Consider the following 25,288-nt stretch of genomic DNA (forward strand, 5'->3'; position numbering starts at 1 on the left):
GTGATTATGGCATCCCACATTTCTTGGGTATGAGAGGAGGGATCTGTTTATATAGAATATGCTTTCTGTAAATGGTATAAGGTCTTTTGGGGTAAACTAAATAATAAAACCGAGGCCCTAAGGAAACAAAATTATATCATTTAGGGTAGGGTGTTACATATTGCATAGGCACACTTATATGTATACTTGCACAATTCTTGATAATAACGTGTTTTAAAGTCGTAATAGTCATGAACTTATCAAAACTCCGTAGTTAAGCGTGTTTATGCAAGAACAATAGTAGGATGGATGACCTTATAGGAAGTCTAGTTTGGAGGAGCCAAAAGCGGACAATATTGTGTCATTGGGGTGGGAGCATTACAATTGGTATCAAAGCCACCTAGTAACACTAGGCCATGTGGTACAGGAGCATTGCATGACGTGGCCCTGACGAGGACGTCAGCAATTTAAAATGAAGAGTTTGTAACACTACGTTCCCATATTGGAAAGATTAAAAGTAGGTCACATAGAATGGGTAGTGTATCAAGATAGTTATGAGTGCTAAGTCAAACATTGCCTACTTATTAGGTAAAACTCGGCGTTATAATGACTTCTAAGAAAGTTTCAAATTGACTAGTCTTTTTGGGGTGATAGTGCAGATGTGGCTAGTGTTCTTCCCTGTGTCATTACACAATCTCTGATTGTCCTATTAGGATTATAGTACGATATATGCACAGTGGAAATTTTTTTAAAACAATCTCAATTCAAGATCGAACTTTATGAAGAATAATGCTATTTTAAATAAACAAACAAAAAAGATAGACACATACTTGGTATTTTGGTCACTCCTTGCAAATTTGGCAAAATCTTATTGCTCCTCCAATAAAAATCACGTGGAGCCTTAGGTATCTTGAAACATTCAAGTCCTCTTACCAATGACTAAGAATAATTAAGAGTGTGAGGTCTTATCTCTTACAAAATTCTAACTTATTCTTAACAATGCTTAAGAATAAAGTTCTTAAGAGGCTAGTTCATTCTAGCGTAGCTAACCTCAAACATGTTATTATATAAGCTTAAATAAATACAATAATGACTAAACTACCCTCAAACCCTAATACATTTTTCTAATACTCCCCCTGAAGTTAGAGCATATATATCATATAAACCTGGCTTGGAACAAAAAAACTTTAACCGGTTACGACATAAAGATTTGGTAAAACATATCAGCTAATTGGTCTCCAGACTTCAAGAATGTTGTAGATATATCTCCATCGAATATTTTGTCTCGAATGTAAAACAATCAACCTCAATATGTTTGCTCCTTTCTTGAAAAACTGGGTTAGATACAATATGTATAGCAGCTTGGCTATCACAAGATAATGAGATTGCGCTCTTCCTTGTGTCGTTACACAATCTCTAATTGTCCTATTGGGATTATAGCATGCTATATGCGCAGCGAAATTTTTTTAAAATAAATCTCAATTCAAGATCAAACTTTATGAGGAACATGTGAAGAACAATGCTATTTAAAATAAACAAATACAAAAAGATAAACACCTACTTGGTACTTGTTATGACAAATACCCACCTAAATTAATAGGCGAATATTCGCTACGTTTTACTTGCAAGTGCACAAGATCAAAACGATAGTATAGCAGACAAATACGAGATCATTCCCATGATGATTGATAAATTATGCTTAGAATGTAATTTCCTATTTAATTAACAGAATTAACTCAATTTTCACAGATTGAATTAAAATAAAGAAATAAAATAAAAGATTAACTAAACTAAAAAGGATTAGGGTTTTGAAATCCACCACTAACCACACTCACATAAGATTAACAATATGCTAATATTCCAATTATATCTAGATATTCAATGTTGGTCAACCTAAGGGCATGGTATCTACTCCTTAAGCTATTGATTTCCCTAAGCAACGAACTAGGCATGGTATCTACTCTAGTTCTTTTCTTCCCCAAAGGGCTTAACATGGTATCTACTAAGGAAGCATAGATCTATGGAAATCGACAATCACACAAAGCCTAGGGCAGATCTGGATCCCCTCCAATTGAGGGGGAAAATGAGAATCTCATTTTCTCTAATCTCAGCCCTTAGATGAATCTAAGGGTTCAAAATATTTCAATCTCAAAACTCAAACACAAACACAACCACACTGGATTTTTATACCAAATTTAAATTAAAAAATTAATTAATTAATTATTTTAAAAACAAAATAAGAAAACACTTGGGGCGGCTCCGCCTAGAGCTACCTATCTGGGGGTGGCCGCGCAGCCAACCCCTAGGCCTAGGGGGGGCCGCATGGCCAACCCCATGGCCAACCCCTAGGCCTTCTTGGGTGGCCGCGCACCACCCCCAGATCTGCTGAGGGCAGTCGCACGGCCACCCCATGGGCTTCTAGGGGTGGCGCAGGGCCACCCTTTGGCCATTGGGTGGCCGCGCGCCACCCCCAGATCTGCTTGGGGTGGCCGCACGGCCGGCCACCCAATGGCCTTTTGGGGGTGGCGTGAGGCCACCCCTTGGTCATGCAGCCACCCCCATGGCCTAGAGGTGGCCTCGTGCCACCCCCAGCCACCCATGGAATGGGCGGCAACGGCGGCGAGCCGCCCTATGGGGTGGCTTCTCCTTCAATTGTTTTTTTTATTAAATAAATAAATGTTTTTATTATTTGATTTAATCAGGTGTTTTAAGTTTGTTTTTGAGTTTTGTGTTCCTAGATGTTTTTAGACCCTTGGATATTTTAGATGGCTAGGATCTCAAAAAATGAGATTCTCCAATTACTGAAAATTGGAGGGGATCTTGATCTGCCTAAGGCATGGTATCTACTCCCGGTTCCCCATGTTGATTAACCCAAGAACTTGTGATGGAGTTGTTTTGTCACTTTATTAAGCCCAAGACTCGGTCATCCAAATTGACTTAAATAACATAAATCCAAGCACATGCATATGATTAAACACATTAATATGAAGAATTCAAGTAAACAGGAAGTAATCAAATTAAACACCCAAAAGATAATTGTAGCAAAGGCGCCAATATTGCAATCCTAAACAAACATGATTAGGACTTCAATCTAACCCTAATTAAAATACTAAACTATATAACAAAATAAAAGGTGGAAGAGAAGAAAAACCCAAACTCTTCTTGATCTAGGCTTCAGTTCTTTTCTAGAGCTTATGTCTGCTTCTCCACACTTTTTCCTAGAGGCTTAAAGGTCTATTTATAGGCTTAGGAAAACATAGAAGCCCTAGAAAACCTAATAAAATTGGAGGTTTTATTTCCTAGTACAAGTAGGACTTTGAAAACCAAATATGAGTTGAAAATGGAGTCTTGGCTGCATCTGATTTTTCTCCTGCGTACGAATGCACTCGATCCTAGGTGTGGTGCGCTCGAGCGCAGGTCTGTGATTGATCCTCGCCCGTGTGCACTCGAGCTTGTTTTTTGTGCGTGCGAGCGTGGCTGCTACGCTTGCTCCTTGTTATCTAGCGCTCGAGTGCTGTTGTACTCGAGCCTAGTCGTATGTGCGCTTGAGCGCTCAAGCCTAGTCTGCATGTAGTCGATCTCAACCTCCACATTTTCCCAAAAATGCCCTTTAAGTCCAAAATTTCTAGAAATGCTTCATTTTCTTCAAAAACCTATAAAAATACATAAAACACTAAAAGGAAACAAAACATCAAATAATAACAAAACTAAGAGCCTAACATATGTAAATTAAGGGGCTAAAATATGACTATTTTAGCACTTATCGGTATTTCGTCGTCCACTCCTTGCCAATTGGGCAAAATCTGATTGCTCCTCCAATAAAAATCACGTGGAGCCTCAGGTATCTTGAAACCTTCAAGTCTTCTTACCAATGACTAGGAATACTTAAGAGTGTGAGCAAACATTTATCTTGGTTTAGAAGTTGGAGGCATCTCTCAGAAATTTCCTTATGGAAAAAGATTATTTTATTTCTATTTGATTTTGAAATTATTATTTTTGTGATAGGGATTGAAAGCCAAACTTATATTTCATACTAAATGCTTCCTTTTTCTGTAATTTTAAATTATTTGTTCTTAATTAAACCTTTCAACTGCTTGTTAGGGTCTTTGACCCTGGGCCTTTGCCTGTCTAGTAAGTTTAGGTTATGATCCTATCAAAAAACTGCTTTCAAGTCCTCTACTTTGATACGCTTCTCTGTTTATCTTTATTACAAAACAATTGAGATTGCGGTTAGCATTTTGTCCTTGTTCTTACATATAGAGAATGAATATGGATACTAAGAAAGCACATATAGAGATGGAGGGAAGCAATATGCCATCTGGGCGACTAGCATGGTTGTTTCTTAGATATAGGTGACCCTTGGATTATGTGCTAGCAATTTTAATGCTCCTGATACTGTGGTAAGAATTTGTTTTCTAACCTGAAGCATTATTTATCTACATTTACTGAAAATAGTGAGTGGAATGCATATCCTAATATCACTAACTATTTCTAACCTGAACCCTTACCGGACTTGTCTTGCCTCTTCTCTCTCTCTTCTCCCCTCTTCTCTCCCCCTCTCCTTTCTATCTCTTCTCCCTAGCTTCTCTATTTTCTCTCTTTCCTGGCTTCCTCTTCTCTGGACTTCTTCCTTTCTCTTCCCTCTTTCTCGAAGCATTTTTCTTCTCTCTTTGCCCTAATTTCACAGTGTATTGTTGTGATCAGTGTTTGTCCTGGGGTCCCCATCAACTCTCACTCTAAATACTACAGAATGTCAACAGTTTTGATTTGATGACTGCCCCCTCTTTTTTCTTCTTTTTCTCATTTACTAAACCAGTTCTCTCTCTATCTCTCTCTCTCTCTCTATCTATCTAACTTATCTATCCGTGTACTCAAGACATTCATTTCCTACACAGATGCATAATATCCTTTGACTTGTTTGCGTCTTCTTGCTAACATGTTAGTGCATTCTTATATGAGTTGGAAATTGTTATGGTACTTGATTAGACTTAACCCATGTGGGACACTAAAATCGTAACAATGTATTTGTCTATGGGTGGTACGTTTTCCCTTATGAAGAGCACTCTCTCTAACTTACCTACTTACTTGTCTCTTTTCCCCTTTCCTTTTGGTGTGGCACATTGCACAGAGAAGCTCCATCGCCATTTCTTATGGGGTGAGATCGGTGAAGAATTCAAATATCACCGATTTGCTTAGTCCAAGGTTTGCTTTCCTATTTTTGAGTGAGGTTTGGGAATTCGAAACTTGAGGATGTTCAATTGGGCACTTTTAGGGAAGTGTTCATGGCGCTATGTGTATGAGAGAGAGAGTCATAGTAGAAAGTTGTTGTGAAATCTAAATTTGGTAGTGATTCGTGTTGGTGGTGTTCTATTTATCCCCCTAGGCTGCATGAGGTAGGGTTATGGAAGAATATAAGGAGGGGGTGGAGGTTTTTTCATAGCTATACCAGATTTGAGCTAGAAGATGGGTCTAAAATCATATTCTGGGATGATGTGTGGTGAGAAGAGATGACTCTTAAGGAAGCATTCCCAAATTTATATAGCATTGCTCGTGTGAAGGATGATTTTGTTCTAGTTTATTTGGGATATCTTGGTTTTCTTTTTTACTTTGTTGTATTCTCATTGAGTGAGATGGGAAGGGGAAGACAAGCTTTGGTGGACCCCTTCATACAAAGGGATGTTTAATGTTAGGTCCTTTTACATGGTCATTGCTTGTAAAGGCGACGTTCCTTTCCATTGAAAGAGTATTTGGCGGACCAATGTTCCTTTGAGAGTAGCTTTTTTTTGCTTGATCACAGTTGTAGGAAAGATTTGTACAATGGATAATCTTAGAAAGTGAAATGTCATTGTGGTTGATAGGTGTTGCATGTACAAAAAAAATGGGCAGTCCGTGGACCATCTTCTCCATTATGGACGCTCTCAAAGTGCTGTCATGGGGAAGATGGTACCCTTTTGCCTTTTGTGGTGCTTATGGAGTGAAAGAAATTATAAAAATTTCAAGGACCGAGAGAGGACATTGGAGGAGCTAAAGTCCTTTTATTCTCTTTTTACTTGGACATTTGTGTTTTTCGATCTCTTGGTGATTAGTTTTAACGAGTTTCTTTTACTTTTTTCTACTCTTAGTTAGGTGTATCTCTTGTATACTTGGGTTGCGCTTTGCGCTTTTAATAATATTTCGATTACTTTTATATATATATATATATATATATATTAAAAAATAAAAAAAGATATAGGTGCCTGCTTCTTGGAAGTATCTGCTTCTTAGCTTGAGCTTGTATAAAACATTTGATTTTTTTGTGTGGCCTTTGTCAGTTGGTGTAGAACTTGGACAATCATGATTTGAAAGAACTGTTGTCATGAAGTTCAATAGAAAGGAAAATATGTAAGAGCCTACTGAACCATGTGTGATTTCATAGAGTAGTGATTTAGTGGACACCGGCGTGCGTGAATAGTATGCACGCCGGTGACATGGCATGTGCCACGTTTGCCCCAAATTAAAAAAAAAACAAAAAAACAAAATCTCAACAACAGGTGCGTCCCTGACCATTTCATCCCCCCACCCAATTTCCCCAAAGCCCGTTTCCCCTCCATCCCGTTTCTTTCCCTTTACACCCGATTCTCTCTCCACCCGACGGCGTAGTCCCACCAAAACCGGCCTTCCGTCATCTCTCCCAGCATCCGGTTGCCGACCGGGCCCCGAGCCGCTTTCCTTTCCATTTTCTTCCCCAGCCCATTTTTCTCCCCCCCCCCGGACGCGTGGAGTGTTCTCCACCATCCTTTGCCCGTGAACAACCACCTCCACTTCCTTCCATCAGCTTCGGCCGAAACCCACTCCCCCACGAGAGGCAGCTCTTCCCCCACTATCACTGCCATGTGCATGCCCAAAACCACTACGAGGTACCTTTTATTTTCCTTTCATTGAAAATCATTTCCGTATGTTGTGGGTTGGTTATTCTGAATGGTTTTGTGGAGGAGTTGTAATTTTGTTTCTAGGGTTCTGGTAAATTTCATTTTTGTGCCTTGGATCTTTCGGTTTTTCCTTGAGTTTCTTGTTTGATTTTTCTCGTTAATTTTACCTATGCGCACATTTTTGTTTGATCTTTGGCATTTCCCTTGATTATCTGCGATGGGTCACCACTCTCTCTGTTAGCCAATTTGTGCCCTCATTTGTTAACAAAAATGCCACCAAATTGCTTGTTTTTTTTTTTTTTTTTTTTTCACACTGGTTGGTTTGGTTTGAATTTGTTTGTTGTAAAGTGTGAATTAGGTACTTACAAACGGATCAAGGAGCAGAAATCAAATTTGTGTTCTGCCATATTATGTAAATATTGAAGAAACTAAATAATGGAAGCATATAGGCCAATAGATATAACTAAGGTAACAACAACTTTGAACATTTTTGGAGAGAGAATCCCTTTGATAAAATACACAACAACCACCACATGGATAATAATGAAAACCTGCAGAAGAAAATTAGGAACAAGAAATCAAGATAAAAAGAAAGAAAAGCAACATGATATAAAATGGACAAGGTCAAAAGTGAAGGAAAACAATCTTGTGGCAAACTGAACAAAATCTGAAAGACTCAATGGACCACATTGAATCAATGTCATCTAACAATTTATCTCAAGTCACATCTCTAATTGATGTATTTCAAACACTTCCTAATTCATGTCCCTTTTTCTTAGTCCTTATAAAACTCTTCCCTGTTTGCAAGACATCTCCATTTGAAGATGTTGTTGGCCTCTAAAATACCGTCATAGAAGTATTTGTCTTGACTTATAACTCTTCGAAGTGGCATGGCCCAGATATGTAGTCTCAATAGTGCCTAATAGAAAACTAGGTGAAACAAGTTGCTTTTTGAAAAAAAAAAAAAAAAAAAAAATCAGTAGATAAGGCAAGGAAAGCACTCAGAAACAGAAAATCATTGCTTAACACTAATAATTTTTTTTTAAAAAAAATATTAGAGTTGATTATCGGTGGGAAAAAGACAACTCACCAAAAATGATGCAAAATGTTTTGGTGTATATGGTAATGGTCTAAATCTAAATTTTTTTCGTGCTTTGATTTTAATATTTTTAGCTCGTGTAGCTGCAAGTTTAAGGACTTGATTTTTCTTTTGTTGAGATAGTTTCTATAAAGCTGCCCGATATTGGAACTATGTTTTGTTTGGGGTTAGTGATGATTTACTTCATTGTAGCTTGCTTTGGATGCTCAAAATCATTAAAGAATACGCAAACAAAAACAAAAAAGATGGTAGAAAATTTTGAACGTTTGTGTATTGTTAATTCTTACTAAAACATGCAGCACTTCTAAATATGATACCTGATTCAATAGAAATGTGGTGCGTCATGTACATTCCATCATAATTGTTTACTTTTGATCAAAATTGGAGGCAGCCCCTTGAATTTATTTCCTTACCCCCCAGTAAGGAAATAAAGTGTTTTAGTATTTTATTCGTTTGACATTTATGGATGCAAATTTGTTTTGCATGCTGGCCAAACAAGGTGTTGTATTATATTTTTCTAGTGTACCTTCTTTGGTTACTCTATCAACTAAGACAGTTATATATTTCTTTTTTGAAACAATTCGATGGGGATAGGGGAAGAGAGCAAGCCTCCTAATCCTTGCAAACCAGCTTCTTCAGCTCAGGTATCCTTGTCTTTTTCTTAACCCTAATTATATTCTTTTACATTTTTTTTTTCTTTCTTTCAGCTGTTTTAAAGTATTCACATTTTTTTTTAGGAAATACCAACAACGCATTATTTTGATTGGTCGAGCTCCATGTAGATTCGTGATAAGAATATGTTTAGTTAAGTTTTTTTTTTTTTTTTTTAAAGAACGAAAAGAATCACTATGACTATGAATTTTTTTTCATTATTTATATGGATTAGTTTTGGATACTCAATGTTTCTTGATTATGCTTAGTATTGTCCTAGAGCTACGCAGCCCCCATTTTTTGCCTCAACAGTTGCTTCTACAACTCCCCAACCCTATCTATCAAGAAGCCAGGTAAATTATAACTATTCTTTGGATCATGTAGATGCATACATTATGTACAGGATATAAGGTTCTTATTTTCTTTCTTGTTGGTGATGTTTCAGCATCTGTTGATCCCACCATATAGGACGCCAGTTCCATGCCCTGGTTTATTGCCTCGATGGGGAGTTTATACTCATCCTAATATGACCACGGTAATCCTAGTCACTTATATATATATTACAATGCAAACGCGTGTTGCACGTGTGACACGATTAAGTACACTGCTGCTACTTATAAATATTGTGAAGTTTATGAATTTTTCATCTAAGTTTGTTACTATATCTTATGTAGACTCCAAACCCACTACATGTCAATGTAGAGTTGGAAGGGAAGGGCCCCAATGAAAATGATCGAGTTTGTACTAAAAAATCCATGGGAACTCCTGGAAGCGCAGGCAATGACGGTGCTTCACATTGTTTCTCTTACTTTCTTGTTAATAGTGTTGATAGTGGTAATGAGGGTACATTAGATGCAATTGAAAAGAATAATGAGAAACAGGTACATTATATCATGAACCAATAGGGTTTGGTTTCTCAATTGATCAGTTTAGTGTTTTATGTATGCATATGCCCTAATGATCGAAATATTTATTTATAGCATTAGCTTTACATTGCTCTGTTGATATGTTGTTCTTTATTTGTTGTCTTATGAAAATGTGCCAATCAATGTAGGATTCTTATGGAAGAAAAGAAGGTTTCACTATATGGTTGCAGATGCTATATTTTTCAGTTTCAACCTAAACGATTCCTGCTTATGTGTGACCAACTATATTTTCATCCCCTCTTGGTTGTGATGATTTTGTACTCACTATAACTTCCTCAGGAGCCAATGCACAAAGTCACACTATTGGGGCCATTGGTGAAGCTTCAATGCCTCCTGCCTCATTACCACTTGTGATGGGATCTGAATCTGTAATGACTGAGCAATTGATGCAGGTATTAATGTTAAAGGTTCCCCCCACCCCCTCAATTGGGATTTGCTAGAATGCAATTAGAAGTCCACATTTTCCCCATATAAGTCCACTTGGCAAGTGACGCATCATTTTTTTTGTTTGTCTTTTTCATTCCACCACACTATTTTCAAGATGCCTTCTCTCTCCTCTGTTGGCCCACATTGTTCCCCACCCTCTCTCTTTCTCCAGCTCTCCCTCTCACCTTCTTTGAGTCAGGCGGAACCCACAGTTTCAGCTCTGGAGTTTTGGCTTCAGCTTTGGCGGCTTGGCTCCGATCTGATAAGATTTGGATTTTATTTTATTGTTTTTATTTTTTTGCTAAGATTTGGATTTTTTTTTATTTTTTGCTGCAATATAATTCTTTGAACATTCCAATATGATTTTTTGCTGCAATGTGATGTTGCTATAATAATATGCATGTGCTAGGTGGTGAAAAATGAGATTTAATGTTTTTTTTTTTTTTTGTGTGTTTCTTCCATGCATAATATGGGATTATCTTACCCATAATATATATATATATATGGGATTATCTTTACAAGTTTTTGTGGAACTCAAGGATTATGATTTATAATTTTGGTTCAACTCAAGCATTTGATTGGACAGGTTCTTGGACTTTACATGAATGGATTTCATTTATAAGATATGCAAGATTAAAGTATGGAATGATGGTAGGCATAATTAAGTGCATTGGACATTTCATGAGAAGTACGGCTGAGCAGATTCACCGAGTTCCTAGTGCCGACCGAGTTTCGACTGAGACCGACCATGACTGACAAGAAGACGGACGGTAGGCGGCTGGGATTTTCTTATTCCAACAATTTTCGGTCGGTAGGCGGAATGACTTTTTGGAAGTCAGTTTCCGACATTACAGACCCGACTTTTACTAACTTGTAAAACGACGTTGTTTTGATATTCATTTTTAATATTAGTAAATATTCGTTATATTTTCCTAACAAAACTTGTCCAGCTCAGTTGGTTGCATGCTGGACGCCTACTGGTCGTGGGTTCAAGCCTCATGCTAGTCGCCTTTTACTTACATTTTTACTTATCAAAATAAAATATTTTCCTAGTCAAAACGGCGTCATTTTGTCTTGAATTTGTGCCCTATATAATCTCATTTAGAAGCTCTCTTCCATTTCTCCTAACCCTAGGCATCCCTCTCATCTTCCTCTCTTTGTCACTCTCCTCTCATCTCTGCTTCTCTCTCACTCTCCTTTAATCTTTGCCTGTGTCCCACTCTCCTCTCATCTTTGCCCCTCTCTTCACTCACACTCATGACTCCACCTCTGTGTTTATTTTGATTTTTATTTGATATTATTTTTTTTGCTGTTTGGTTGCCGAGAAAGTGGAGGAACAGAGGTATTTTCTTGCTAAGCATGTTTTAGAATTTAAACTCGAGTTACTGTGCCTTTTTTGGTTTAAGTTGTGTTCCCTGATTGAGTATTTTTAATCTAATTAAGAATTCTTTTTCTTTCTGATGTTTGGTTGCCGAGAAAGTGGAGGAAAATTTCTTTTTTCTTACTGTTTGGGCTTGATTTTTCAATCTATTTTCTTGCTGATTGTGACCCAGCCCAAACCAACATTACCGACCGTCACCGTAACCGACTTGGCGGTGACGGTCGGTGGCGGTACAAATCATTTTTACAAAAAGTTGGTGAATTTACCGACTTTACCGACTTTGGAGAGGAAGCAAAAAATTCCTACTGTAACCGACCGTAACCAACCAACGCGCAGCCCTAATGAGTAGTATTTATATTTTCTTGTTGTCAAATAATTGTTCTAATTAAATATTTGTAGGATTGATTGGGACAACCTTCTCTTCTCTTAAATGGACATTTCAAGCTCACGTTTGGACAATGAGGGGAAAGTTGAATCTTTGTATACACATATTCCAAATGATGACGCGGATAAAGAAGACATGTTGGTGCTTTGTTCGGAGGAAGAGTTTGATGATAACGATGGCAATGTTGTATTACCCGAGATGATTGATGGGGATGACAAAGTTGAAGAACCACAAAATTTGATGACATTTAGTTCACATGAAGTTATCTCATATTATAAGAAAAATGCTAGGCAAGTTGGTTTTGGTGTGTTAAGAAGGATGATTAGAAATACACTAGATGGTCACCCAAATTACATGATCCTTACATGCCTTCGTGATGGCTCAGGAACACAAAGCAAAAGTAATGCTTCCAAAGCAACACCAACAACTAATATAACTGGGTGTAAGGCAATGATTTGTGCAAAGTTATGGGATGATGGGACGTGGTATTTGAGTAAAGTGGTGCTTGAGCATAATCATCATGTAAGCCCAAGAAAAGCAAGGTTTTTAAGGTGTTTTAAAAATATTAATGATATTGCAAAAATAAGGCTTGATCTTAATGATAGATCTGGAATGCGTTTAAATAAGAATTTAACTCATTGGTTTTTGAAATGGGGGGGGAAGGGGGTTGAGAATGTTCCTTTTGGGGAGAAAGATTGTCGAGATTTTATTGCCAAGGCAAGAGAGTTTCGGCTTGGCAAAGGAGGTGGTCAAGCATTTTATGATTATTTCAGAAGAATGCAAGACATGAATGATGACTTCTATTATGTGATGGACATGGATGATGATGCTAGGTTGCGAAATGTGTTTTGGGCTGATGCTCGAAGTAGGGCTACGTATGAATTCTTTGGGGATGTCATTACATTTGACACAACCTACTTGACAAATAGGTATGACATGTCATTTGCTCCTTTCGTAAGAGTGAATCATCATGGCCAGTCAATAATTTTTGGGACAGGACTACTATCAAATGAAGATACAGACACATTTGTTTGGTTGTTTGAGTCGTAGTTGAAGTGCATGAATTACCGAGCTCCAAGTGCAATTTTAATAGATTAGGCTAGGGCAATGAAGAATGCTATTGCGAGAGTTTTTCCAAGAACTCGACATCGATATTGTCTATGGCACATTATGAGAATATTTCGAGAAAAGTTTGGTGCACATGATCATTGTGATGGCATTAAGAGTGCTTTAAATACTTGTGTGTATGATTCTTTAATCGTGGATGCATTTGAGGAAAATTGGAAAATTTTAATTGAGAGCTATCAGCTTCATAATAACTCGTGATTGAATGGATTATATGGTGAACAGACTTTTTGGGTGTCAACATATATGAAAGATACATTTTGGGTGGGAATGACTACAACACAGCGAAGTGAAAGCATGAATGCCTTTTTTGATGATTACGTGCATTCACAAACCACACTAAAGGAATTTGTTGATCAGTTTGATAATGCTTTGAAAAAAATGGTTGAGAATGAGGCGCATGTTGATTTTGATTGTTTCGATCGCACAATTTCATGTGCAACCAATCTGTCTTTAGAGAAGCAATTTCAAGATGTTTACACAAATGCAAAGTTCAAAGAAGTTCACCAACAGTTTGCGACAGATGTGCATTGTAATAACTCTCTTCTTAAAAGTGAAGGCGCAATTTCTATCTATTAAGTGGTTGAAACGTGTCAACATGAAAACCACATGATCGACAAAACATTTATTGTTTTCTTCATTGAAGATGAGTTAGAAGTGAAGTGCACTTGTGCAATGTTTGAATTTAGAGACATCGTATGCAAGCATTCTATTTTAGTTCTAGTGACAAAGAAAGTTACAATGTTGCCACCAAGATATATTCTTGACAGATGGAGGAAGGATATAAATCGAAAATATACTTTGATTAAGAGTAGTTGTGATGCGTTTGTGAGTAGCTCTAACGCCCAAAGATATGACAAAATGTTCAAGAAATTTGAAGAATTAGCATCGCTGACATTAGAAAGTGTGGAATATTCCATGGAAGTGATGAAAAATCTTGATATGTTAAATGAGAATTATTGTGCCTTAAAGTCTGGAAAGGTGCTTTCTCCTATTAAGGTTAAACGTCTCAGGAGACCACGGAATTTAAGAAGGGTACCTGCTATAGTAAAAGTGTCCAAAAAATCACAAGGAAAGATGGTGTCTACTATAAAGAAAGTGGCCAACAAATCCCATTTAGAGAATAAGACATCAAGCACCAACAATGTCAAAAAGAAAGGACAAAAAAAGAAGGTTCATAATTTTTTTTTCCTTTTACTTGAAAATCAATCATTGCTTTACTTGTGTTTAATTATGATTTTGCATTTATTTAAATTTGTTCATGTGTGTGTTAGGTGGATCCAATGAATGAGCTCTCAAAATTAGTCAGCCAACACAAATATGACGAAGCTTTTGCCGCAGCCTTACAAATAAGTGATGTGTCTATTGTATACTCATTATGCTCTCAGGTTTACAAAATTTATCATTATGTTACGTTACTTATTGAAGTATACTTGCTGCAACCATTTCTTATTGATGTTTTCTTTTTTAGGTTGATCAACAGTGTATCTTAACTATAGATCATCTTCCTTTGAGCCAAATGGTATTGTTTTACCTTTTAAGGCATCTAACATACAGTGTCAATAACAACATACCGCAAAAAATTGGTTGGATGATAGATGTTGCTAATGCCATTGTTGACGTGAGTGCCTTGACCCATCAAGCTTTGAGTGGGCCCCAAGCTTTTGTCCTTCTCTAAGAAGGAAAGGCTTGCTTGTCCTTTTGCTACATAGTATCCAAGTCCCACTTGTAGAAGGAAAACAAAAGACCTACGTGTCGTAGGTTATTTCACCGCTTATCACTCCTATATAAGGAGCCTTTATGAAACCTTTGGAGATCAAGCACAGAGCCGCACTTCAAGAGTTGGCTGCATGTGGCACAGCTTCTTGTGGTTTTTCCCAGTAATGTGGAAAATCAAAGAGAGCCATTCTTCTTGGTTTTTAGTCGTGCCGTACGGAGTATGGGCAGCAAAGAAAACAAGAGAGAAACAGCCGCACAGTGAGGGAGAAAAATAGAAGAGACCAACCGCCATCGTATCTCAACAAAAGAAGAAGAGTTTGTATTCCTGTCTTTTGTTTTCTCCTTTCGAGAATAATCTCTATTGTGTGATTGTGAGATTTGGGTGTATTGGGGTTTTGGGTCTGAGTGATTTTTTTTTTCTCTACTATATTTTTGTACTCCATATTTCATAGTGAATTTCTTCGTGATCGCCTCCGCCAGCGAACGTACCTCACATTGAGGGAACCACTTAAATCTTGGTGTTGTCTTGTGTGTGATTGTTCTCACTTTATTTAGCTGTAACTAAAGACAAGAAAATTGGCAATTTGTATAAGTTACTCGGGAACACGGTTACAGGTAGAGCTGCAGTGTCCACCTCGGCAGAACCAAATGATGATATCACTATTTTGTGGCATATGCGGCTTGATCATTTAGGCGAGCATAGTATGTTTGAGCTTCACAAGAGGAATTTGTTAAAAGGTGTGAAGTCATGTAAATTGGGTTTCTGCAAGTACTGTCTATATGGGAAGCAATGAAGAGTCAGCTTTAAGGTGGCATCTCATATTAGCAAAGGTGTTCTCGACTATGTTCACTCAGATGTTTGGTGACAAGTAGCGGTGCCATCAAACGGAGGTGCACATTATTTTGTCAGTTTTATTGATGATTTCTCAAGAAAGGTGATAAGCGCCGAATGTTGCACATTCAAGCCCCTTAATTTACATATGTTGATTCCTTAGCATTGTTATTTGTTTGATTTTGTTTTGTTTTTGTGTTTCAGGTCTTATTTGACAAATCATTGGAAATTGGGCTTAAAAGGACAACAATTTGAGCATTCTAGATCTAGGATCGATCGCAGCACCCCTGGGATTGAGCGCACCTGCGCTCGAGCGTCTGCGGCCAGGGATTGAGCGCAATGCGCTCGTGCGCACAAAAGCTAAGCTCGAGCGCACATAATCTCGGATCGAGCGCACACGGGCGTACAGTGCATGGCAAGAATCCTTTTCCAACTTGGGCTTGGTTTTCAGTCTCCCAATTGGACTGGGAGACTGACTTCCGATTTTCTAAGGATTTCTAGGGTTTTAGGGTTTTCCAAATCCCTATAAATAGGGCTCTAAACATTGTAAACAGACACACCGCCTCTTAGAGCTAAAATTTCAGTAAATTGTCTTTAGAGCTTAGAAGATCATGAGCAGCAAAACCCAAATTGTGGGGTATTGATGTAACCCTTTCCAAGCACAATGGTTTGATTGTATTTAATTTCTAGTTTTTCTATTTATGCATGTTGATTGTATAACTATGAGGATTGCTACAATTGATTTCTGCTCTTCATATTAAATGCAATTGTTCTTTAATTCCAATTCAATATTAGTAAAATTATTATCTTGTCTTAGAAATTATTTTACTATTATTGAACTCAAATCATTCTTATTTTCTGTGATTATAAGAATGATGGTTATACAATGGTTCTTAATTGGCATGTAATCAATAGGGTTAGATAGACCATACCTAGGAAAGACGGATCGTACTACACCCTAGTTTAGTGTAATTTAGGTACACGATCCGTGCCAACCAAAGATAGGTTATGCTATTCCGTTGATTGCATGAATTTATTTTCATATGTTTTCTTGTTTAATTTATAACATGCATATAAAGAATTGCTAGAATTAAATATGGTTAACCATTGGTGTACGGATTGTGGTGAAATTAATACCCTACTCTCTCTCTCATATATTTACTTCATTTATTTCCGTTTATTTTATGCACTTTAAATTCACACAAACACATCACTCTCTTTTAATTAAGTTAACTTTGATCTTTTAATTTTGATAATTAAATCCCTGCAGTCCTTGAGGTTCGACACCCTCAATATAGCTCTATCCTACAGGATTCGTATTATTGCGAGTGGTAATTTTTATTATTGATATTTTTTGTCACAAAAATACCACATTAATTTTTGGCGCTGTTGCCGGGGACTGCACAACGGTTTTATTGTCATAATTTAAGGATTAATTTTAGCTTAATAATTTATTTTTCTACTAATTTTAATTCTGTTTGTGTTTTGTTTTTGTTTTATTTTAGAATTTGCAAACAGGTTCGTAAGCTGCCTTCTCTGTGACTGCGATTGAGCGCACGGACGCACTTCAGCAAGCACTAGCCAGCAGCGCTCGAGCCTCTCCTCGTGCGCTCGCACCCATCTGCGGCAGTACGCTCGAGCGCACCTTGTCGTGCGATAGAGCGCATTTGCGGCAGCTTGCATCCAGAACCCTGAGTGCAATCTAAGGCCGTTTGTGAGCTTTGTTTGTTTTCTGTTTTTAGCTTATTTTCTTTCTATTCTTTTTAAAGTTCTGTTTAGTTTATGAGAGGTAGTCGTTCTTTGTCTTTTCCATTAATTTCTTGCGACCTTGAAATTGAACGCACCCTTAGACAAATTAGATCCCAAAAGAACTCTAATTTGCTAGAAGAGCGTTCCACTGAGACCATGGGGGACGGTAACCACGTAGCATTGCAAGATCACTATCTTCCTACTACTTACACTACTCCCACATGTCTCCGGTTGCCGGAAATTACGGCAACCCATTATGAAATTAAGCCCAGTACTATACGAAGTTTACCTTCTTTCCTAGGGCTTAGCACTAAAAATCCTTATGACTTCCTCAGTGATTTCGAAGCAATTTGTCAAACCACTAAAATGAACGGATTCACTGAGGATGCCCTAAGGATGCGTCTTTTTCCTTTCTCCCTCAAGTAAAAAGCCAAACATTGGTTCCAATCCTTAACACCTAACTCCATTACTTCTTGGGCTCAATTGCAACAAGAATTTCTTAGGAAGTACTTTCCTATAGGAATGACCAATGATACTAGGAGAGCCATTACTACCTTCTCCCAGTATGAGGGAGAAGATTTCCATGAGACTTGGGATAGACTACAGAGCCTGCTTAGATCATGTCCACACCACGCTGTCCCAAAATGGCAGCGTGTGCAGTGTTTTTATGATGGCCTGACCGAGTCCAATAGAAAAATGGTGGATGCATCATGTGGGGGGACATTCATGTTGAAAAGCGAAGATGAAGCATGGTCTATGTTTGAAAACTTGAGTAACAATTCTCTTCAGGAGGTTTCCGCCAGACGAAGGGCACCAGCACCTAAAGCACTCAAGACGAAGAGTTTGTATGACGCCAACAGAAAGGTAAAGCTTGGGAATCAATAGAATTGCTTAAGGCAAAGAAGGCTAAAGGGTGGAGATGGGCTTACAGAAAGAAAGGGTCAACAGAGAAAGTTGTGTGGCCAAGAGGACTGGCAGAGAAGCATGGTAATCTGTCTAAACCAGGTTCTATACTCAAGTTCAAGAGGTGCTTGGACTTGAGTGTCACTTGTGGATTGTGATAGCCCTTAGGGGCTTGGGCAGAGGCATCAGAAGGAGATTCGTATTATTGTGACTTGATGGGTTTCAAGTCATGGTGGAGATTGTTGACGTGGGTGCCTTGATCCATCAAGCTTTGAGTGGGCTCCAAGGTTTTGTCCTTCTCTAAGAAGGAAAGGCTTGCTTGTCCTTATACTACATGGTATCCAAGTCCCACTTGTAGAAGGAAAACAAAAGACCTATGTGTAGTAGGCTATTCCACCGCCTATCACCCTATATAAGGAGCCTTTATGAAACCTTTGGAGATCAAGCACATAGAGCGGCACTTCAAGAGTTGGCTGCTGGGAGTTAATGCATGTGGCGCAGCTCCTTGTGGTTTTTCCCAACAACGTGAAAAATCAAAGAGAGCCATTCTTCTTGGTTTTTAGTCGTGCCGTACGAAGTATGGGCAGCAAAGAAAACAAGAGAGAAACAGCCGCACAGTGAGGGAGAAAAATAGAAGAGACCAACCGCCATCGTATCCAAGCAAAAGAATAAGAGTTTGTATTCCTGTCTTTTGTTTTCTCCTTTTGAGAATCATCTCTATTGTGTAATAGTGAGATTTGGGTGTATTGGGGTTTTTGGTCTGAGTGATTTTTTTTTTCTCTACTATATTTTTGTACTTCATCTTTCATAGTGAATTTCTTCGTGATCGCCTCCGCCAGTGGACGTACCTCACATTGAGGGAACCACTTAAATCTTGGTGTTGTCTTGTGTGTGATTGTTCTCACTTTATTTAGCCGTAATTGTGATCGTGGTTTTTCCACAACAGCCATAATCCCAACAGATCCAATAATTGCAATGCATGTGCAGCCAATCCTCAATGAAGTCTTTCATGTTCTCAACCATCAACAATATTTGCCTACAATTACTGATGATGAGCTCTCAAGTATCCATCGTCTGCTGCATGTAGTTTGTTCTAAGATCTCGTAATATGCCATAACTTTTTGTGTTTCCATGTAATTGTGAATGTTTAGATATTTTGATGATGCCCATTAATTTTGGATTATGTAGTTATTGTTAGTTCATTTGTTCTATTAGAAGGTGTAAATTTTTTTTAGGCTGTTTTGATTTTCCCAAACATTTGAGACTTCAATGTTTTTTTGGACAAGTCCCTAGCCTTTGTTAAAGAATTTCCTGAAATCATTTGCCAATATAAAAGAATGCAATAAAAACATTTCATTAATCATTTACGTGCATTCATAGAGGTTTTGCTATAAAATCCTCATATAAACAATGGAGAATTGAAATAAACTTGTGCTCCAAAACAATGGAGAATTCCATGAAACATTTGCCAATTACAGTATCCATCTCAAGCTGTAATTAACTAATTAAAATAAACTTGTGTTCCAAAACTGATGTCTGTGAGTTGAAGCCTCTGCCATATCTGATGGTGGAAATCAGTTCTTGAAATCAGCAACAACCATCACAGTATCTAGCATTTGTAACTTTTTGCAACTTTTTGAATCTTGTGGACATGCAAACCAGCGATCCCAAAATGGATTTATTGGGCCATTTGTTCTGCCAAACCAGAAGAAATTATGGAAATTATGATACAATATGATTATGAGAAAAATTTTAAAGCAACCAAAGCAAATGGTTTGGAAAAAATTATTAAATTGGGATTTCTCAAACTCATCCAAAAACGCCAGAGAACATTCCCAACAAAAGTATCTAGCAAACGAAACAGAACAAAAATTCACTAACATTTCTATTCAAAAAATTACCATCTGGCCATAACAAAAACAGAAATTTCAATAGAAAAATGCTCTACAACCATTTCATCCCTTCCACAACTGAAATCCCCAAAAGGAATAACACCCCAAAATATTGTTCCCATCCTCTCCATTCAATTCAGTCCTAGCCAAGCAAAACTTCCAGCTACCAAAAAACAACCAAAAGACAGAGAAAAAGAAAAAGGCACTAATATTACCTCAGATCGACTCTGGATGAGCACAAAGATAGGACCCAAATCAAACCGCCGGACCCAACCAACAGTCGTTTCCGAACCCAGTCAACCGACGCCGGTGAGTTTCATCATCACTGTCACTGAAAGAGAGCTCAAAGAGGGAGAGCATCTGAGAGGGACCCAAATCAAACCGCCGAACCCAACCCCCCACTGTACCAAGCCCACAATCGTTTCCGAACCTAGTCAACCAACACCGATGAGTTTCATCGTCATCGTCACCGTTTGAGAGAGCATCTGAGAGGGAGAGAGAGAGAGAGAGTGTTTGACATGGAGAGGGAGAGAGAGAGGGAGGGAGGGAGGAAGAGAGAGCATCTGGCAGAGGGGATTTTGATTTGGAATTTGAGATGCTTGAATTTGAGAGAGAGAGAGAGGGTCGAAAATTTTGAACATGAGCCGACAGAGGAGAGAGAAAAGACATGCTTTCTCCTGTTCATATTGAAATTAGTGTGCGAAAAAGACAAAAAAAAAAGAAATGACGATGCTTGCCACATTGACATATATGGGCAAAATGTGGAGATTTGCTTGCACTGAAGCATTTCTCCCCCCAATTTAATAATCGTTTCACATTCCTCTTCTCAATGTAAAGTATTTATATGCTGCTTCTAATGAAAATGCTACACTTACTAAAATTTCTCCATAAAATTCCTTTCCCAAATGATGTTTTAACATTCCATGAGATCTATTATTTCGGAAAATGTGTGACCATCTCATGGGATGGTGACATATCACTTGGGAACCAATTTTAGGGGAAAAATTTGGTAAGTGTAGCATTTCTCTGCTTCTAAATGAGAGAATATATTACGTGTTAAAAGTTGGCAATGGGGTTGTTATGAACCTAACAATTCTCTGCTTACATAGATTCCAAATGATGACGACCCATTCCTCGAAGTTGTCCCTCAAATTGGTTAGTTAGTCTTTACACTCTTTTATTAATATCATTAAGTTTCTTTCTCATAGTAAATTTTACTCATTAGTTGTTGATTGTCATTTAGTGAATGTTGTGATTCCAATCTTGTTCCGATATGTTGATTGGGTAACTGTATTTTTTTTTTTTTGTCATCTAGATGGAAATGAAGTTGTCTATGCTTTAGAGTTGGTAGACAAGGATGACAATGATGTGCAATGCAATAAGAAAGAAGCAGAACCGGAGGTAGGAATGAAGTTTAGTTCTAAAAAAGAACTAAAACTATTTTATAGGCAGTATGCTCAGCAATCAGGGTTTGGGGTGACATCTAAAGGAGGTAAAAATAATCCAGACGGGAGTCATAAGTACGTCACCCTTACATGTGCTCGTTATGGCAAGAAGCAAATTGATGCAATTAATATTGACAAGTCAAATCCGACAACGAAAACTGGGTGTAAGGCCAAGATCAATGCATTGTTCAAGGATGGAGCATGGTGTTTGACTACTGTTAATGTGAACCATAATCATGCTTTAAGCCCTAGTAAAACAAGATTTTTTCGATGCTATAGGAGGATAGATGCTAATGTGAAAGAAGGCTCGAATTAAACGATATAGCTGGGATAGGTGTGAGTAAGAACTTTAACTCTCTCATTGTTGAAGGTGGAGGGTATGAGAATTTGTCATTCATAGAGAGAGATTGTTGGAATTTTATTAACAAGGCAAGACATCTTCGGCTTGGCAAAGGAGGTGCCGGAGTACTTTATGACTACTTTACTAGAATGCGAGAAATGAATGATGGCTTCTACGCTGTGATGGATTTGGATGACGACTCTAGGCTAAGGAATGTGTTATGGGCTGATGCACGAAGCAGGGCTGCATATGAGTATTTTGGGGATGTGGTTACATTTGACACGACGTATTTGACCAATATATACAAAATGCCATTTGCTCCTTTCGTGGGAGTGAATCATCATGGTCAGTCAATATTTTTGGGGGCAGGATTACTATCAGGTGAGGATATCGTCACATTTGTTTGGTTGTTTGAAACATGGTTGAAATGCATGAACGGCCAAGCTCCACTTACAATAATAACACATCAGGATAAGGCTATGAAAAGTGCAATTGCAAAAGTTTTTCCTAGAGCCCAACATAGATTTTGTTTATGGCAGATTATTAAAAAATTTCCAAAGAAGCTAAGATCACATGCTCAATACAAGTGTGGCTTGAAGAGTGCCATACAAAGTGCAATCTACGACTCTTAAACTTGTGTTGAATTTGATAACAGTTGGCAAGGTCTACTGGAAAGGTATAATCTTCGAGATAATGCATGGTTGTGTTGAGTATATAGTGAGCGAGCTCATTGGGTACCAGCGTATTTAAAAGATACATTTTGGGCCGGAATGCAAACTACACAACGAAGTGAAAGTATGAATGCATTTTTTGATAATTATAAGCACTCCAAATGCACCCTGAAAGAATTTGTTGACCAATTTAACAATGCTTTGAGGAGAAAGGCTGAGAATGAGAAAGTAGCTGATTTCAATTCTTTTAATGCCATCATTCCCTGTATATCTCATTTTTCTATTGAGAAGAAATTTCAAGAACTTTAAGGAGTTTAGTTGCTTAATGTATTGCAATTGCTCTCTTATTAAAAGTGAATGTGCAATTTCTACCTACGAAGTATCTGATGAGGAAACAATTGATGATTACACAAAAGAACGAAATTTTTGTGTTTACTTCAATGGAGATGAAAGTGAAGTTAAATGCACTTGTGGGTTGTTTGAATGTAGAGGAATCTTGTGTAGGCATGCTCTTGTTGAGAGTAGTTATAATCTCTTCAATTGCAACCCTGATGCCCAAAGATATGATTGCTTGTTGAAAAATGGTAGTGAATTAGCGACGCTTACATCAACCAGTGAGGACCATTAAATTGATGTCATGCGCTGTGTAGACATGTTGCTAGCGAAATACAAGTGCTCAGGGTATGAACCCAGTCCACCCTCCCATGATATTCCACGGGCATCTTCCAAAAGTAATGAAACCATTGATGGTGTAGTAGTGAAAAGTACCAAGGTTCTTATAAAGGCAAGGCACTATTCAAAAGAATGGTGTCTACGGTTAAAAAAGTCGTGACACAAGCCAAAAAGAAACATCAAAGTCACAACAATACCAACCAGAAGGGGAGAAAAAATCAGGTTGCTTATTTTTCTTCCTTTTATGAGTGTTTTACTTATTCTTACTAAACACGTGATCGCATACAAACATTTCAAGCATATTGTAACACATTTGGTATTTTTTTTAAAATTCAAGGCTTGCCAAGGAGTCCAAGAAAGGGAATTGAACACAAATGAAGCTCAATTGGCTTCAATAACTAATACTCAATATGATCGCATAATTGGAACGGCAGGAAATTGCTTTTAGTAAGGTAGACACACTTCAAGCTCCCTACTATTGTCAAATTACATTGTTATATCATTGTCATTCTCCTTTTTCCTTTTTCTTTTCTATTTTTATTTTATTCTTTAATAACTTATAACGGTTTGTTTGTTTTGCTAACTTACTAATTTGATTTGCTACATGATACGGGTTTCAACCTATTTGAATAGGCGATTGAGCATGTTGTTTTGTTTTTTTGAAAGCATTGCTCTTTTTTGTTCAGCTAGTGCTTTTAGTACATGTTACAAGAATTTTTTGGAAGCATTGCTCTTTTTTGGCTAATGGTGGTGTATAGTTTTTGCATGTGTAGAATAGTTGGAATGGTGCATGGTTTTTGTAGGTGCTAAACATGTGGAATGGTGTACAATTTTTGTAAGCGTTAAATAGATGCAAACTACTTCTGGGTACAACAGCTACTTATCTATTTACTGTATCCATCAGGTATTTCCAAATCATGTGTCGATCAACATTGAAAGAATTATTACACTAACTTTTGAATTGGATAGCACATTGAGAGAATTTAATTTTCTATTTTATTTTACATAGATGAGTATATGATTCATCCGTTTATTCAACTAAAGAGCTGAAGAACTTCACTGTGATCTAACTCATTAACTAGGTATGGCGTAGTTTTTGAATTTGTGGGGCCTATAGAATGTCAATTGGTTGCAACATGCATTCAGAAACTGAAAGGGGAAATTTATTTGTGGTGGCATAAAGTATTTTTATTATGGAGATTCATTAGAATATCTACACTGAAAAATATACAAAAGTTATTGCATGCAGAAAATGGGAGGAAATCACATGTGGCATTAATTTTTTGCACATTGTTTGATATTTAACAGCTTAGGTGCAATTTCCTGTATGTGTTGACTTTTGACGTTGTTGAAAAGTCTTGGCATCATCAACATGCAGCTTAGTCTATGCAGTCAGGAAGTTTCAATATGTATGTAATTGTACAAGTCAATCAAAACCCACTTAGAATATTGATTTTGTTTTTTGTATATTGGTACTTAGCAAAGCAGCAATTGTCATAAAAATGTACTAATTCTCCATATATCTTTCACCTTTCTTGCAAGTTGATATAGAGATTTCATTCAGAACAATTGAGTTACAAAAAGCATAAAATCTAGACCAATCCACAAGCAGGTCCTATACAATCTTCTTTGCCCATCTCATTTCTTTTATTTATTATTATTATTATTATTATTTTTTTTTTTTGCCTAACAGATTTTTATGTATTTATTATTATTAATTTTATCTAGCTGGCATATTACTATATTAACATTTTGTTCTTCTTGGCATCATCAACATGCAACTTCCAATTACAGTGGGTTTTCTCTTTGGCATTGTTCAACTGCTGCTCTATATAGTTTACAACAAGGCCAATTCAGTTCTAGTCTTGGAGGAGCCGAAGCTGCATGTACCTAAGTACATTATTGTACATATGCTCATTACCACACTTGTGTGGTGGTTTTTAAGTTTATTAACATGCTCCCTCTAAGAATATTTATTAAATTTCAATATGTATGGCTGACGAGTACTACTTCACCAAAGCTTAATTAACCATTCAAGATCATGTTGTGGTTTTTAATTTGTGTGTTTATGTGAATTTGAATGATGCTCAATTGAATATTGATTTCACATAAAATTTCTATGATTGCTCCTATCAAGAGAACATGAGAAATACAACCTGACCGAGAATCAAATGCATCAATAGAT

General features: G+C 37.4%; 2 protein-coding genes across 2 annotated transcripts; both read left to right on the top strand.

Annotated features, from left to right (window-relative positions):
- The first annotated feature begins 8,570 nt into the window (after positions 1 to 8,570).
- Positions 8,571 to 11,719, top strand: LOC132165082 (G-box-binding factor 1-like). The gene is made up of 7 exons (XM_059575586.1): positions 8,571 to 8,630; positions 8,907 to 8,990; positions 9,083 to 9,172; positions 9,312 to 9,518; positions 9,692 to 9,713; positions 9,843 to 9,955; positions 11,543 to 11,719. The coding sequence occupies exons 1-7, from the start codon at positions 8,571 to 8,573 to the stop codon at positions 11,717 to 11,719; spliced, it is 753 nt and encodes a 250-aa protein (XP_059431569.1).
- An 81-nt stretch (positions 11,720 to 11,800) lies between these two features.
- LOC132165083 (protein FAR1-RELATED SEQUENCE 5-like) lies at positions 11,801 to 12,805 on the top strand. Its single transcript, XM_059575587.1, has one exon. The coding sequence runs from the start codon at positions 11,801 to 11,803 to the stop codon at positions 12,803 to 12,805; it is 1,005 nt and encodes a 334-aa protein (XP_059431570.1).
- The last annotated feature ends 12,483 nt before the right edge of the window (positions 12,806 to 25,288 follow it).

The sequence above is a fragment of the Corylus avellana genome, chromosome ca11 (genome assembly GCF_901000735.1).
Source record: "Corylus avellana chromosome ca11, CavTom2PMs-1.0".
Lineage (NCBI taxonomy): Eukaryota > Viridiplantae > Streptophyta > Magnoliopsida > Fagales > Betulaceae > Corylus > Corylus avellana.

Excerpts from the sequence above, each read along its gene's own strand:
- LOC132165082 (XM_059575586.1), top strand. The coding sequence starts at position 8,571 with ATGGGGATAGGGGAAGAGAGCAAGCCTCCTAATCCTTGCAAACCAGCT. Across the intron at positions 8,991-9,082 it reads CCTATCTATCAAGAAGCCAG|CATCTGTTGATCCCACCATA; the intron begins GTAAATTATAAC and ends GTGATGTTTCAG. Across the intron at positions 9,714-9,842 it reads TTCTTATGGAAGAAAAGAAG|GAGCCAATGCACAAAGTCAC; the intron begins GTTTCACTATAT and ends TAACTTCCTCAG.
- LOC132165083 (XM_059575587.1), top strand. The coding sequence starts at position 11,801 with ATGGACATTTCAAGCTCACGTTTGGACAATGAGGGGAAAGTTGAATCT.